The sequence below is a fragment of the Rosa chinensis genome, chromosome 2 (assembly GCF_002994745.2).
Source record: "Rosa chinensis cultivar Old Blush chromosome 2, RchiOBHm-V2, whole genome shotgun sequence".
Lineage (NCBI taxonomy): Eukaryota > Viridiplantae > Streptophyta > Magnoliopsida > Rosales > Rosaceae > Rosa > Rosa chinensis.
This window is the reverse complement of record NC_037089.1, coordinates 19,956,836-19,974,363: the sequence shown is the minus strand read 5'-3', so window position 1 is coordinate 19,974,363 and position 17,528 is coordinate 19,956,836. Positions and strand designations below refer to the sequence as shown.

Sequence of the window (17,528 nt, the reverse complement as noted above, 5' to 3'; positions counted from 1 at the left end):
CAATCGGACGGTCAGTTACCAGAAAATCCATGGTCAGCTGCTGACCATGTGATCAGCACTCCACAAATATAAATTTATCTACACCATAATTTACAAAATGAATGAGTCAAATCATGATCCACTGTATGAAACACGTGAGATGATCTCTTACTTTCTAAATTATAAAGAACTGGCTTACTTTCCAAAAGAAAAAGAAAAAAAGCTGGCACGGTTGTCTTTTCTCTTCCATGTGGACATTATGGTGATCTACCATTCAAACCTTGACACTTGCATTCAGTCTTTCATATTTTGTTTATCTTCATCATAGTCTTTGCTCCTCTTTCATTCCTGAAACGAATTGAGATATTCGCTCACTGAGTTCATTTCTTTTCTCAACAGTTTCAACTTCTTTGCTGAAGCAAGCTTCTTTGGTTTTACTTTCATTAATATTGCAGCAATCTTGTCTTTCGGAGCTCTTTAATTTGGTTCAACTTCTTTTATCAAAAACGGAAAAGGAAAAAAAAAAAAAAAGAGACATATTTCCTGGTTTTACTTTGTCACTTCATTTGATTGTGCTATTTGAACTTCATTTTCTTATTTTATTTTTTTAACTTATTTCCTGAAGATCCCAAAGATAAAGAAGCTACTTCACTTTTGCTTGAATGCTCTGGATTTCTGCAAGTGTATTTTCCTTGACTAGAGAGACATATATGAATTAAAGAAACTGCTTCACTCTTAGCAAGCCAAATTGAAGAGATCCGGGCTTCAGTATCCGGAGGATCAGAATCCATTTCTTTGACGGGTATAGAGACTGGTTGCAGTGCTCCAAACCTTCTTGGACCAGCTTCTTCAAGACAAAACAGTGTCATTTAGTTTACGTGCCCCGACCAGTGGAACCGGCAGAAGGTACATCCTCTCTGCTTTCTTCTTCGTTTTCCTAAAAATAATTTGATTTCGATCTGAAAGTTGGATGTATGGTTGGGTTCAATCTCAAAATTTTCTTCTTTTGATTCAAGTCATCCGATTAAGTTTGCAAGTTTTTGCAGTATAATACCGGGTTCAACCTCTATTTGTTCCAAAACCAAATTCGGTGCATGATTACTGTTCAATAACTGATTACTATTAATAATTGAGTAAACATTGCTTACTTTAACAATCCTTTTTTCATACAGATTCGAAACTCTCACTTCTTTAAGCTTATTCCCGTTCCTCCAGGGATTGTTTTCCAATTAGCAAGTAACCAACTTCACTATAAACCAAATTAAACGATGCAAGTTCTTTATATTTCTTGGTCTGATATTCTTTATAGGCTTCCCTACCTAGATCACAGACCATAGCAGAAAAGTTCCAAATTTCCCAAACACTGGTGAATTCTATAGCAAACGCCTTGATGAGCAAAACAAGATCTCAAATCATAGTAATCCTCTGAAGTCAATAATTGATTTACCTGTAAAAATAACAGGGAGTAAACTAAATCCATGATCTCAAGACCTAGAACTTCATGATTTTCTCAATACGGCAAACTATCTCTAAATACTTAAAAGTCTAATACATTATGAAATTCATATCCCACACACTTTACCAGTTGACCATTCGTCTAAATTGTTTAATTGGTCGTCTGGTCTTGTCCAAAAAATTAAAAAATTAAAAAAATGAAGAAGAATTGTTTAGCTGGTAGCATATCATATTTGGCCTCAATTCTGTTTTACGTAGAGAATAGCATGTAATCAATGAAAACCCAAAGTTCTTAGATTACCAACTGGACTTAACAGGGTAACACCGTCCTCTGCTTTTGATTTAGTCCTCGCCTAGTTTCCTTGTATTCATTTGTCGTTTATGGTGAATATCATTAATTATAGTTCAGTGTCCTGACGTAACATATATATTCAACAGACATGGAGATTCCTACTGCAGTTGCTGGAAAAACTGCCGAGTTTGCAGTTGGACCAGTTATACGCCAGGGGGGATATATAATTCATTGCAAAAGCAACCTTCATGCACTACAGACTCGAGTGGATGAACTGAAGGCTACCAGAGGGCGGGTTCAGAATGAGATTGATGCAGCTAAGAGAAGAGGAGAAAACATCCATCCTGATGTCGAGCACTGGACGAAAAAAGTTGATGAGAACACTGGAAAAGCAGAGGAATTATTGAATGATGACAGAGCAAAGATGAAGTGTCTCCTTGGTTTTTGTCCTAATCTATTGACCCGTCATCAGCTAAGCAGGAAATCAATAAAGTTGTTGGAGGTAGTTGTTGAGTTGAATGGAAAAGGAGTTTTTCCCAGTATTTCATGTGGTGGTCCTGCTGAAGAGGTATTTCTCATGTCTACCAAAGATTATGAGGCATTCGAATCTAGGGACTTAACTATAAAGGGGATTATACATGAATTGAGCAATCCTGATACCAACAAGATTGGGGTGTATGGTATTGGAGGGGTGGGGAAGACCACACTGCTGGAAGAAGTTATTAGGCGAGTTATGGAAGATAAACTATTTGATGATGTGGTTATGGTTCGAGATGTGAAAGAAAATCCAGACATTGGAAGAATTCAAAAAGAAATTGCTGAAAAGCTAGATATGGATTCCAATGCTCTGGAAAGTCGATCTATAGCTGACAAAGCACGTCGGATTTGTGGTAGGATATCAAACAAGAATACTCTGATAGTTTTGGATGATATTTGGAGTTATGTTGAGTTGAAAGCCGTGGGGCTTCCCGATGTGTCAACTTGTAAAGTATTGCTGACTTCTAGAATACAAGAAGTATTATCCAGTAAGATGGGTACACAGAAAAATTTTCAGCTTGTCAACTTGGAGGAAAACGAATGTTGGCAGTTATTCGAAAGCAAGGCCGGTGAAGTTGTTAAAGATCAACGTATTCGAACTATAGCAGCCCAAGTAGCCAATAGATGTGGTGGTTTGCCAATTTTAGTTGTCACCGTTGCAAGTGCTTTGAAAGAAAGTACTCTACCCGAGTGGAGAAATGCTCTCAAACGCCTTAAAAAGTTTGAGAAGGAAGGATCGGCGGAACAAGCATTCTTGGCTCTAGAGTGGAGTTATGATCGATTGGATGATGAGGGGCTGAAGCCGTTGTTCTTGCTATGCGGTGTTATTGCACGGAATAACTCCATCTGGCTTGAGGACTTGTTGAAACTTGCAATGGGGTTGGGTTTGCTTAAAAACGTTGATACAGTGGAAGAAGCACGAGATTTGTTGCTTTCACTGGTTAAAAAGCTGAAAGGTTTTTGTCTTTTGCTAGACACTAATAGTGACACAGCTGTCAGAATGCATGATCTTGTAATTGATGTGGCTGATAATATTGCATCTAGGGACGGACGATTCTTATCAGTAGCATGCGGAGCTGAGTTGAAAAATTGGACAGATGAGGTTTTATTTGGAAAGTGCAGCAAGATCTCAATTAAATCCAGTAGTCTCCCAAAACTTTCTGAAGCTTTACAATGCCAGAAATTAGAAATGTTCCATTTGCGTTGTGAAGACGAGCACCAACTCCAAGTCCCAAACAGTTTTTTTGCAAACATGGAAAAACTCAAAGTGTTGAGTTTAATAAATGTGAAGAATCTTGCATGTCTTGGGTTCTTGAAGAATCTTCAGGCTTTGTGTTTAGATCGATGCGAGATGGAAGACATAGCTGTAGTTGGAGAGCTAAGGAAATTAGAAATTCTCAGCTTGGGATACACCAATATAAAACAACTGCCTAAAGAAATTGGAGAATTGACTTGTCTACGATTGTTGGATTTGACCAGTTGCTTTTTCCTTCAAGTGATTGCACCTAATGTTTTATCAAGGTTGACAAGACTAGAAGACTTGAGAGTGAGAAACAGCTCTATCAAATGGGAGGCTGAACAGGAAGGTGAAAGAAGTAACGCTAGTCTCTCGGAGCTGAAGCACTTGTCTCTACTAACTGCATTGGAAATAAACATTTCAAATCCTGGTATGCTTCCAAAGGACTTGTTCTCCGATAAATTAGAAAGATTCTATATACGTATTGGCGATCACTATTCGGAAGGAAGGAGCATGAATACGTTGAAACTCCAGTTCACTACTGGCGACGAATTGGACCAAGGTCTAAAGATGTTGGTGAAGGGATCTGAATATCTGACTTTACAAGGGGGAGCGAATGTTAATGAAATTGCCTATCGATTAGAAGGCGACAATTTTCGGCAATTAAAGCATCTTCAACTCAGGAATCTAGATACTACATACATCATTAACTCGAAGGTACGGTAGTTTGTTTTATTTTGGTAATGGAGTTTTATTCTAAATGTTAAACCAAATTAAATGTTCTATTTCAATTTGTTGTCCATATCCTTATTAAAAGCGTTGAAAAACGAAAGTGATAACATAAGTAATTTATTGTTTGGTCAGTTCAAAAGTATTGCTGCTTCTTTGTTGAAAAGTGAACATAATTACATTGGGCCCACCACTTTGTTGAAATTGAAAACCATTGTCTCTTCTTTGTTAAATATGTATATGTATACATATGAGAACTAATCCACTTGTACTACAGGATGTGATTTCCAGTTTAACAACCTTGGAAGTAACTGACTGTGATGGTATAAAATTCTTGTTCTCGTCTTCAATGGCCAGAAGTCTAGTTCAACTCAGAACTCTCAATATAAGTGGATGTACAAACATGGTGGAAATAGTATCCACACAAGAAAACGACAAAGAAAATAATATAGTTAACATGTTCTCTAAACTAGAATCTCTGACACTAGAAGAGCTTCCAAGCTTGGTTAGATTCTGCTTAGGAAGTTATGCTGAATTTTCAGCATTAGAGGAGGTACTCATATCTAATGGTCAGGGTAAAAGTACTACAATTACGAAAGAAATTGAAGATGGAGACTCGAAGGATCACCTAGGTGTTGACAATGCTGTACGTTACTTTCTTTTTGATGAAAAGGTGCACAACTTATAACTCTAATTTTCATATTTATTATTCATTTTCGATTCGTCTACTAAAATAATAAGAGAAACGTTTCTTATTTAATTAGTTGAGGCCATAATTAAGTTCAATGTGCATGTAATTAATGCAGGTAACATTTCCTAGCTTGGAGATATTACGTCTCGAAAAGCTACCTAAGTTGGAGGCAGTATGGCAAAACCAACTTGCTCCAGACTCTTTCTGCAGGATTAGAGAAGTTAGAGTTGACAGTTGCCCCAGTTTAATAAATCTCTTTGTGCCTTTTATCACGGAAAGATTAGATGTTCTAAAAACCTTGATGGTGTGGTCCTGCCCGTCACTAGAAGTGGTATTCAAATGCGGAGGACTAAAATTTAAAGAAACACATAACCCATCAACCAAAGAGTTGAAAACTTTCAACTGCTGTCCCAATCTAGAATATTTTGACATACGACACTCTGACAAACTGAAATACATTTTTCAGAAGGAAGAGAGGCTGGAAACAGCGCGAGAGTTTGTGTTCCCAAAAGTAACAGAATTGCAGCTTTGCAACCTGCCCCAATTCAAGAGCATCTATCCAGGGACGCATGTTTCACAGTGGTCTTCACTCCAAGAGCTGGATGTGGATGAATGTGGTGAAGTAAAGATTATAGCCGGGGAACTTTCAGTCTCTCAAGAAAAACAAGAGTCTGCCTCTCACTCTAATCCAATCGAACAACCTCTCATTTTAATTGAGAAGGTGAGTATAATTTTACCTTGCATGGAAAATGTGTTGATGATGTGAATTGTGTCTCACATTAGAGAGTTATGAGGGTTTATGACTGATGGTCAATTGGTTTTGAGTGATGGTATGATTAGCCATGTGTGAATGTCTTACAGCTACACATTCTCAACATCAACTAATATATGTGAAGATAGATTATTTTTATTTATGGTATGGTTAGACAAGTATGAATTCCTCACTATCACTCTCTCTCAATGTCATCTAATACAAAGTGTCTACGTATTTGGCTTGAAGTTTCCCACACATGAGGAGGTGCGTTTAGCATGTGTGGACTGTTGTTGTTGTTGTTTTTTTTTTTTTTTTTTTTTTTATTACTGGACCATTGTTTAACATTAGGAAATTGAGGTATTAATTGTGATAGAGTTTATAAATATTTAGGTTTTTCAACCATTGACATGTGGACAAATTGTTTTAGGTGATGTGAGACCAAAACCGCCTAGTATGTTTCTCCAATTTGGTCAATTTAAAAGTATTGCTCCTTCTTTGTTGAAAAGTGAACTTAATTACATTGGGCCGACCACCTTATCGAAAATTGAAAACCCTTGTGTCTTCTTTATTACATATGTACATGTATGCATATGAGAACTAATCCACTTGTACTACAGGTTGTGTTTTCCAGTTTAACAACCTTGAATGTGGCTGAATGTCATGGTATAAAATTCTTGTTCTCGTCTTCAATGGCCAAAAGTCTAGTTCAACTCAAAACTCTCGAGATACGTAATTGTAGAAGCATGGTGGTGATAGTATCCACACAAGAAGACGACGAAGAAAACAATATAGTTAACATGTTTTCTAGACTAGAATCTTTGACACTAAAAGAGCTTCCAAACTTGGTTGGATTCTACTCAAGAAGTTATGCTGGATTTTCATCATTAGAGGAGGCACTCATATCTAATGGTCAGAGTAAAAGTACTACAATTACGAAAGAAATTGAAGATGGAGACTCGAAGGATCACCTAGGTGTTGACAATGCTGTACGTTACCTTCTTTTTGATGAAAAGGTGCACAACTTATAACTCTAATTTTCTTATTTATTATTCATTTTCAATTTGTCTACTAAAAGACGTTACTTATTTAATTAGTTGAGGCCATAATTAAGTTCAATGTGCATGTAATTAATGCAGGTAACATTTCCTAGCTTGGAGATATTACGGTTCGAAAAGCTACCTAAGTTGGAGGCAGTATGGCAAAACCAACTTGCTCCAGACTCTTTTTGCAGGATTAGAGAAGTTAGAGTTGACAGTTGCCCCAGTTTAATAAATCTCTTTGTACCTTTTATCACGGAAAGATTAGATGCTCTAAAAACCTTGAGGGTGTCGTCCTGCCCGTCACTAGAAGTGGTATTCAAATGCGGAGGACTAAAATTTAAAGAAACACATGACCCATCAACCAAAGAGTTGAAAAATTTCAACTGCTGTCCCAATCTAGAATATTTTAGCATACAACGCTCTGATAAATTGAAATACATTTGTCAGACAGAAGAGAGGCTGGAAATGGTGCCAAAGTTTGTGTTTCCAAAAGTAACAGAATTGCAGCTTTGCAACCTGCCCCAGTTCAAGAGCATCTATCCAGGGACGCATGTTTCACAGTGGCCTTCACTCCAAAAGCTGAATGTGGATGAATGTGGTGAAGTAAAGATTATAGCCGGGGAGCTTTCAGTCTATCAAGAAAAACAAGAGTTTGCCTCTCACTCTAATCCAATCGAACAACCTCTCATTTTAATTGAGAAGGTGAGTATATTTTTACCTTGCATGGAAAATGTGTTGATGATGTGAATTGTGTCTCACATTAGAGAGTTATGAGGGTTTGTGACAGATGGTCAATTGGTTTTGAGTGATGGTATGATTAGCCATGTGTGAATGTCTTATAACTACACATTCTCAACATCAACTAATATATGTAAAGATAGATTATTTTTATTTATGGTATGGTTAGACAAGTGTGAATTCCTCACTATCACTCTCTCTCAATGTCATCTAATACAAAGTGTCTACGTATTTGGCTTGAAGTTTCCCACACATGAGGAGGTGTGTTTAGCATGTGTGGACTGTTGTTGTTGTTGTTTTTTTTATTTATTTATTTTTTTTTACTGGACCATTGTTTAACATTAGGAAATTGAGGTATTAATTGTGATAGAGTTTATAAATATTTAGGTTTTTCAACCATTGACATGTGGACAAATTGTTTTAGGTGATGTGAGACCAAAACCGCCTAGTATGTTCTCCGATTTGGTCAATTTAAAAGTATTGCTCCTTCTTTGTTGAAAAGTGAACATAATTACATTGGGCCGACCATGTTGTGGAAAATTGAAAACCATTGTGTCTTCTTTATTAAATATGTACATGTATGCATATGAGAACTAATTCACTTGTACTACAGTTTGTGTTTTCCAGTTTAACAACCTTGGAAGTGACTGACTGTGATGGTATAAAATTCTTGTTCTCGTCTTCAATGGCCAGAAGTCTAATTCAACTCAAAACTCTCACCATAAGTCGATGTAGAAGCATGGTGGTGATAGTATCCACACAAGAAGACGACGAAGAAAACAATATAGTTAACATGTTCTCTAAACTAGAATCTCTGACATTAAGAGAGCTTCCAAGCTTGGTTGGATTCTGCTCAGGAAGTTATGTTGGATTTTCATCATTAGAGGAGGCACTCATATCTAATGGTCAGAGTAAAAGTACTACAATCACGAAAGAAATTGAAGATGGAGACTCGAAGGATCACCTAGGTGTTGACAATGTTGTACATTACTTTCTTTTTGATGAAAAGGTGCACAACTTATAACTCTAATTTTCTTTATTTTGTTATTGATTTTCAATTTGTCTACTAAAATAATAAGAGAGTTAACGTTTCTTAATTAATTAATTAATTGAGGCCATAATTAAGTTCAATGTGCATGTAATTAATGCAGGTAACATTTCCTAGCTTGGAGATATTACGGCTCGCAAAGCTACCTAAGTTGGAGGTAGTATGGCAAAACCAACTTGCTCCAGACTCTTTTTCGAGACTTAAAGATGTTGAAGTTTGGAAATGCAGCAGTTTAATAAATCTCTTTGTGCCTTTTATCACGGAAAGATTAGATGCTCTAAAAACCTTGAGTGTGTCGTCCTGCCCGTCACTAGAAGTGGTATTCAAATGCGGAGGACTAAAATTTAAAGAAACACATGACCCATCAACCAAAGAGTTGAAAACTTTCAACTGCTGTCCCAATCTAGAATATTTTAGCATACAACGCTCTGATAAATTGAAATACATTTTTCAGACAGAAGAGCAGCTGGAAATGGTGCCAAAGTTTGTGTTTCCAAAAGTAACAGAATTGCAGCTTTGCAACATGCCCCAATTCAGGAGCATCTATCCAGGGACGCATGTTTCACAGTGGTCTTCACTCCAAAAGCTGAATGTGGATGAATGTGGTGAAGTAAAGATTATAGCCGGGGAACTTTCAGTCTATCAAGAAAAACAAGAGTCTGCCTCTCACTCTAATCCAATCGAACAACCTCTCATTTTAATTGAGAAGGTGAGTATAATTTTTACCTTGCATGGAAAATGTGTTGATGATGTGAATTGTGTCTCACATTGGAGAGTTATGAGGGTTTATGACTCATGGTCAATTGGTTTTGAGTGATGGTATGATTAGCCATGTGTGAATGTCTTACAGCTACACATTCTCAACATCAACTAATATATGTGAAGATAGATTATTTTTGTTTATGGTATGGTTAGACAAGTATGAATTCCTCACTATCACTTTCTCTCAACGTCATCTAATACAACGTGTCTAACATGTGAACCGTTGTTTCCAACACATGAGGAGGTGAGTTTAGCACGTAAACGGTTTTTTTTATTTTTTTTTTGAAAGGACTGTTGTTTAATATTAGAAAATTGAGGTATTAATTGTGAAAGAGTTTATAAATATTAAAGTTTATCCAACCATTGACATGTGGGCAAATTGTATTAGGTGATGTGAGAGCAAAACCCCCTAATATGTTGCTCCAATTTGAAATACATTTAACGTTCTCAACACAATGTTTTTGCGTTTAGGTTTCACTTGTGTGTTAATTTGTTGCTATATATCGCTTACCCATCTTAACGCTTTTTGGAAATGTTAATTTCAGGGTTCATCACTCTTTCCCAGCTTGGAAACTTTGACCTTGGGGGCCATGGAGATGTGGAGTGGTCCACCCCCAGCACAGGTCTGTAGCAAAGTGAAATTGGTTGAAGTTCGTGGCGCAACCTTCTGCAAGCACGCTGCTTTTCTTCAGGGATTACACAATCTTGAAAAACTTATTGTGATGGACATGGGAGACAAGGATCCTTGCAGAGAAATATTTGTGGATGCAGGAAATGGTGGAGGGGAAATTCAAGTAAAGAAATTGACGATCAGTGATATGGATGAACTTATGCATATCGGGAAGGAGAGCTCTCAATCAGCAGTTCCGGTTTTCCCAAAATTGGAGAAACTCTGGGTTTGGTGGTGTTCCAGATTAAAGAATCTAGATTCATCCACAATATCCTTCCAGAATCTGACATCGTTGACTGTAGACCATCTTGATGGACTGAAATATTTAGTATCTCATCGGATTGCTAGAAGTTTAATGCAACTCACAAGATTGAAAATCAGATATTGTAAAATAATGGAAGTAATAGTGGCAACTGAGGAAGATGTTGATGAGCTTGCTTTCAGCCAGTTGAAACATTTACAACTCAGTGGTGTACCACATCTCCGAGGCTTGTGCTCGGGAAATTGCATTCTCAAGTTCCCTTCATTAGAAACTTTAAGCATAAGCAGGCGCCTCAAATCGAAGCTTTTCTCCCACGATGAATTCCGATGCAAGATAGATGACGACACTTACGACACAGATGTTGAGGATGCTCCTGCTGATGATGAGGATGGTGGTGACGACAATGAGGTTAATGATGATGGTCATGGTAATGACAAGAAGGATGACGAAGATAGTGCTTGTGATGCGGTAAGCTTTTATTCTTCAAGCATCTTTAGACTACGTCTCCCTAGAGACAATCAATATTACGTACTACATTATCAAGCATAGGTGTACTTGAACAACAATTTATTTAACTTGTTGCATCTCGTTTTTCACATAGATTGAAATGTTTTTTAGTTTTTATGTAAATTATTCATTTGATCATTTTCCTCTTTCTCTCGCCAATCGCAGTGAACCCAATCCAAATCGCTCTTGCTCTCTACTCGAATCTACAAATTTCTCTCGCCCTCCTCACATAGAAATCCAAAACCAAAGAGATAGAGATACATTTCCTGCTCAAAATCTAAAACTTGCTGCTGCTCAGTTTATTGTTTTGAGGTATCTTTTCTTTGAAATAGATGTTGTGCTTGATTTAGATGGATGCAGTTGGGCTTTATTCCATTGTTTAGGTAATGGGTATGTGATTTAATCCCTGCCGTGTATATATGTTTCCTACAGATCGATCGACTTTGGTCCAATCTTCTTCATTTGCTTCGGAGATCAACATGGGATCAAACCCACACTCGATTACGGAATTCATCAGTTGAGGTAAATCCCCATCTCCTTCTTTCCAATTCTTTCTATCCTCAATCATATTTTCATTTCTTGCTCCATCATGATTATATATGCTTGGTTTCTTCAATCCAAAGGATCTAATATCAATATATTAATCTCATAACTCAGGCTCTGATTTCTCGATATTTGCTTTACCAAGTTATAGTAATGAACAACAAATTTTTAGAAAAATAAGACAAATTGTTGGGGTTCTGCAGAAACCAACCAAATATTCTTTAGCGTTTTCTTTTTAGTCAATATTGGACATTTTCTGGCATGTAGGTTAGTTGGTTTACAATTTCGTGTATATATTTATTATACTCTAATTGAAGAACTTGATGAGAAGTTTACTGTTAATGTATGGCATGTGTGAGTGTTACACAGGAATGTGCAGAATTTGTATGGCATGTGTGATTTTTACTAAGCCTTGGTGTTTATGTACATATTGCCAAACACAGTTAGGCTACAGTATTTAATCCCTGTTGACTGCTCTGTTAAAGTTGTACTACTTGTTGTCATGCCCTAGAACCATCACTAATCTTCCGTTTGTGTTAGCTAGGTATGCACAATTGAATTGTTTATAGGTTGAATCTGGTTTTTTATTTTTGTTGTTTGTTTTTAATTTGGAGATTGTGCATTGAATCGATGGAAATTAGTGATTTTTAAGGTTTGATTTTAAGTTCTTGGCAATTTCCAGGTTACCCAGAATTTGTAATTATTGATTTGGACTAGAAATGCGGGGATATGATACATAGGCAAGAAAAGTTTCAATCTTTGGCTATTTGATCATTGTTTATATGCCAGTTATTATGGTTTTTGTTTGATAAATTCAGTATTTACTGGTGGTGGTTTTTTTGTTTTCGTTTAGAGATTCAATCGACCAGTTGAGGAATATGATGATTATGAGTCCGAGGGGGATGGATATGGGTATGAGGAGGAAGGAGATGAGTATGAAGATGAAGAGGAAGAGGAAGAAGAAGAAGCTCCAACAAAAACTAATGAACTAAAGATGATTCTAGATCACAGACAAACAGTGTTCAAAAGGGATTAAGTTTGTGATTACACTTTTGCCCTGAATCCTTCGGTATATAACTGATATCTCCATCACTTTTTCACTTCAAGAAGTCTCCAGCAATATAAACGCCAACTGTTAGGCAATTTCAAGCTTATCCATCACAATCAGTCTCAACAAAAGCTTGGTAAAATTTCACTTTCACATTATTCAGTTTTATCTTTGTACATCAATTACTCAATTTTTCGATATGTATAATCCATACCTGTAATTGTGTTCTCAATCATAATACATGTTTTTGTTTTTCAACAGCTTCGAATTTCAGGCTCTGTTACTAATCTAGTAAAACAAGGTTAGAACGAAAACAAATACAGTTTTTTGTTTTTTTTGTCATCCACATTTTCAGTTTCTTCAAAATGACATTGGGATGCATTTTACTTGGAATTTATTGGATTTTGATTTGCAGACGGATGAAGAAGCTGTTGATATTTCCGAGGAAGCAATCAAGCAAAAAGAAGAAGATAAAGTGCTTTTGAAGATAGAAGACAGCTCCAAGAATGAAAAGCCGAAATCTTCTTCTCAACCTGAACATCATCATCATGAAGCACCTGTGAATGGAGAAGGTGACAATCACGAGTTCGTCAAGATCCTCACTACCTCAATTGCCGTTTTAATCAGCTGCGTCGTTGTTTTTGTGTGGCGGCGATCAAGTGCTCAGAAGCCCAGGGTTGTCCAACCTCTTAAGCCGTTGATCATCACGGAGCCTGAGCCGGAGCTTGACGATGGAAGTAAGAAGGTCACAATCTTCTTCGGCACGCAAATCGGTACTGCTGAATGCAGATATGGTGATGGTGAGCTGACGGATAATGCTGCTAGATTTTACAAGTGGTTTACAGAGGTAAGTTTCATTGAAATTTTATTAATGTATTGGTGTGGTTGTGGGTTATATTTTAGACCAATATGTGAGTGCTTTTTCTTATATGGCAACTATGGTGACGGTTATAGGATAAAGAGAAAGAAGCATGGCTTCAAAATATTCAATGCGGAGTATTTGGTCTTGGGAATAGGCAATATGAACATTTCAATAAGGTGGCCGTGGTTGTGGATGAGATCCTCGCTGTTCAAGGTATGCTTTCATTTGTTTTTTTTTGGGTTACTTTTGTCTGTTTGTGCTGAAAGTCATGTGAATGTCAAACCCTGTGGATTTTGATTTTGAGATGGGACATGTCATCGTATGAGAATCATGACTTGATAGACATGCATATGACCAAGAGAGGAATAGGTGCAAAAAAAAAAAAATGGTCATCTCAGGAGAAGTAAGAAGTTTCTCATCTACATTCCCTTGGAGCCTTGAACATAATAATAATATTTGTTTTTTCTTGGCCTCAACTTCTAATATTGATAACTCTGTCTATTCATTGTCTTATAGGTTGGAGCTGTTGTTGGATTTGACCGATATGTCAACTACTTCAAAATTGAGTAAGTTCCGCTGATTCCTGAAATGTCAATTTTTTTTTTGTTGGACTGACACTATTGTTTTCCATTGTTTCACCTTTTTTTGTAGAATTTCATTTATCACTTAATGCTACTGCATCTGGATTCTAAGATTTGTTATTGACATTGGTATATCTACATGCCAATTATCTCAGTGAGAACAGAGCCTAGAGTTCTATTCAGTACCAAAGGTCAAATTGCCAATGCATCTTAGTTGACGGAATTCTAAGAATTCTTAGTGAAAATTACAATGCCTTGCATACCAAAGATCTTACTGAGGACAAAGTATAGAGAAAAAGCAATACCAGGATATATTGAGCCATCCCGCGAAACATATTAGTGCCCTCGCAACCCTTTCTTTGTTATAAGCTTATGGACATAACAACCTTGGCGTGCGATTTACCCTACTTGAGGTTCGCATGGGTTTTAGGTCCTTTGCTTAACCAAAATTACACCGAAAGCAGTCCTGCAATCTGAATATATGCAAAAAAGCTTATATGTTGCTGCAATCTCATCATGAATTATGTTTTCTTTCAATTTGCTTAACCAAAATTTCCTTTCTGTTGTTATAATTTTCTCTTCGATTTGCGATATGTTCATTCCATTTTTCGTTTTCAGAATGTAAATTAAGTTTCGATAGTAATTGTGTCAAGAAAAGTATCATTGGCAAAATATGTCATCAGGTGTTTTTGTTTCTAAGGCATCCACCTTCCCCCTCCTTACTCATCCTTGGATACTGCTCTTCTAATGCACTGCTTTCACTAGAGAATATTGATTGTTTCCTATTCAGGTACTCTGCATTGGCCCCTCTTTATTATCAAGGTGCAGCAGTGCCAGTCATTGTATATAATATAACAAGCCCAGACTCTTTCAACAAAGAACAGTGTTGGATCAAGGTATCTTTTGATTAGGTCACGAAACATTCAGTCATTGTTTTCTTCCTTTTTCTCTATAGACCTATGATTCCTTTTTCCTTACTAATATAATCGTTCTGGGTTCCACATTTTAGCATGTCTCAGCTGTTCAAACTATCTAATAATTTGTTAGGCTATAAAATGATTTCAATAACAGGGTTTTCACCTCATTGATCAAACATCAGCTATAGTTTATGATCAAAGTTAAATTGGGTGAAAATCAATCTGATTTTAACGCTGTTATTGAATGCTTAGTTCAGCTAACCAGCGCAAAATTTCTATAGCTTGGCACTGTAAAACGGTGATTTCATATTAATCTATTTCTCTCACTCCAACCACATCTTTCATTCTGGTCATAATTTCTCAATCTATATAATATTGATCATGATGTAAGCAATCAACCATTTAATTGTTGTTGATTGGATAAATTTATTCAATTATTGCCTACTAGGAAAAATTGATCCATTCATTATTAACTAATGAAAAGTTTTCATCAAAAAAAAAAAACTAATGAAACTTGGTATAGGATTCTGTTTTGAATGGACTAAAAAAAATGTTTTCTATTCATTCACTTGGAACCAGAGAAATTGTCGACTGTCATTTTTTAATTTGGAGAATTTATGCTTACTCTCCATGTTAGATATTACTTCATTTGAATTTGTACTCGATAAAACTTTGAGTAATAAGTGTTGAAGAGCAATCATTTAATGTTTACTGAACTTATATTTGGCTTTTGTATAAATTACAATGCACTGAATGCAGTGTATATGAGATTTTCTATTTTTTTTAATAATTTTTTATAGAAATGATATTAGTAATTCGGATAGTGAATGTGTTTGGTTCAGGGTCTCCCTGCTGAGTTGGCTCATAATAAGAGACTCGAGAATCTGGATTTGGGGAATAATGTGATCACAAGATGATCAGATCTGAAGGTTAGAACTGAAGCTTTTGTATGTATTCTTAATTTGTTTCTTTATTTGGTCTTACTATGGTTGTTTCTTATATTCCCAGGTAGGTACTTGAATTGTGTTTTCATATCTAAACGATTTTCATTTTATGAGAGCATTTCATCTTCCGCGAATTTGGCAAGGACGATGGGTTCCATCTGTAAGATCCCATTTGAATTTGTTTGTTGTATCTGTCATCATTGTTCTCTTACGTTTGCTTTTCTTAAAGTTTTGACAATTGAATGCAGAGAAGTTGCTGATAAAATTCTCATAAGGTAGCACCTGTTTCATGATTTGGTCTGAATAATTGGTGGATGAAGATGGCTGCCCAGCAATAAAAATCTGGTCCTAACCATGTTTCTGGTAAAACCCTTTTTTAGTTTTTTTTTTATAATTTTTTTTTTTTGGGTAGGATTTGAAATCCAGTATTTCATTTTCCCTAATACTGCTTTTAGTCAGAATGTTATAAAATGATTTATACAGAAAAGTCTCAAAATTGACCAAGATCTATATATAGATTTCATATTGTAAAAGAAGCTAAGATTTTCTGTGGGAGAGTGGGACAATTCTCTTGAAATGAAGATATGCTCTTGGTCAGCTGTTTTTACAGGAACATGTGGATGGGATACATATATGATTTTATAACCTTAACATCTGTATGCTTTCTATGGTTTAAAACTGCTTCACTGAAATCTTATTAATGGCATACTTTATTGATCTTAATCTAGTTTACATGCTAACTGCGGAAACAAATATTGCTAGGCTTGCAAGCTGCGGCCTCACCCCAGAGGGCGTACCTGAGCATGCACTTGTCTGTCCAAGTAGGGATGTTCAAGATTGTGCACCGACTGTGTTGGGCCGGGTATGGCATCCGCACCAAGTCAAATAACGCACGTTTCATTTGTTTATATCTGCATCGCCTCAAGCCCTCATTCCGAATTTTTCGTTATGGAATTGTGTTATCATTCGTGTAAGAGTGCTTTGAATTATAACAACAACAGCAGCAACAAGAAGAAGAAGAAGAAGAAGAAGCAGGGAGAGTTACAAGTTGAGAGAATGGATGTACTCTGAAAGTTATGTATTAAGTATAGGCTTGTGAGAATAGAGCTAGATTATTCCAAATGTGAGAAGAACAAAAACGCTATTCAAATTGTAATTTTCTTCTTATTTAGTGATTCATTATCACTTACTGTCGTGTATGTAGACAAGATTTTGTTGAACCTCGTTAAAAGATTTCATGTATTTGATTCGATATTGATCGGTTCATAAATATTACGTAATCTATATATCATGGATGCAAGTACGTGTTGGTTATGATAGAGGTGTTGAAGATTGAGCACCAAGTGTGCGTTGGTTATGGTACGTGTACCAAGTGTTTTCGAAAAATACTAGTTTCATTTGTTTTGTGCATGCATTGCCACATTTCAAATTTACATTAAGCAAATGGTGTTCATTATTTGAGTAAGCATGATTGTTTTATCAATACAAAAACATGCAAAACAAAAGAACAAGGAAAGAAAAAACGAGACAGACTTTTAAGAGAGTTACAATTACACGTTGAAAGAATTTACGTGCATTAGAAGTTCTGTATTGAGTACGTTGTGAGAATAAAGCTAGATTATTCCAAATGTGAGGAGACCGAAAACTTTTTTTCAAGCTGGTCACTTTCTTCTTATGCAAGATTCATCATCATTTAAGGTAGTGGACGTGAACAAGATTTTGCTAAACTTCGTTAAAAGATTTCAGGTTTTTGATTGATCAGTTCATAAATACATAAACTGTAAATCATGGATGCAAGAAGAAATTAATTGGGAGAGAAAACAAAAACCACCACACAACTGATGATCCGCAGCTCATAGTTTCTGGAATATATATTTGGTACTTGAATTTGCCATTCACTAAATTGTGCAATGCATGACAGAGTACAAGGTC

General features: G+C 36.2%; 1 protein-coding gene across 6 annotated transcripts; it reads left to right on the top strand.

Moving 5' to 3' along the window:
• Positions 1-271: 271 nt before the first annotated feature.
• LOC112190808 (probable disease resistance protein At4g27220) lies at positions 272-16,866 on the top strand. Of its 6 annotated transcripts, XM_024330298.2 has the most exons (22): positions 272-885; positions 1,873-4,217; positions 4,507-4,902; positions 5,036-5,641; positions 6,292-6,687; positions 6,811-7,416; positions 8,066-8,461; positions 8,604-8,657; positions 8,955-9,209; positions 9,808-10,662; positions 10,867-11,013; positions 11,134-11,223; positions 12,098-12,428; positions 12,554-12,593; positions 12,708-13,139; positions 13,247-13,367; positions 13,671-13,720; positions 14,526-14,631; positions 15,495-15,581; positions 15,661-15,756; positions 15,845-15,959; positions 16,359-16,866. In XM_024330298.2, exons 2-11 carry the CDS (start codon positions 1,875-1,877, stop codon positions 10,867-10,869), a joined length of 5,910 nt encoding a protein of 1,969 aa, XP_024186066.1. In that variant the 5' UTR covers positions 272-885; positions 1,873-1,874; the 3' UTR covers positions 10,870-11,013; positions 11,134-11,223; positions 12,098-12,428; positions 12,554-12,593; positions 12,708-13,139; positions 13,247-13,367; positions 13,671-13,720; positions 14,526-14,631; positions 15,495-15,581; positions 15,661-15,756; positions 15,845-15,959; positions 16,359-16,866. The 6 variants fall into 6 exon arrangements, with proteins under 6 accessions (XP_024186066.1, XP_024186060.1, XP_024186063.1 ...); XM_024330292.2 differs by having other exon boundaries at positions 8,604-9,209; XM_024330295.2 differs by having other exon boundaries at positions 8,604-9,209; positions 15,477-15,581.
• Positions 16,867-17,528: the final 662 nt, after the last annotated feature.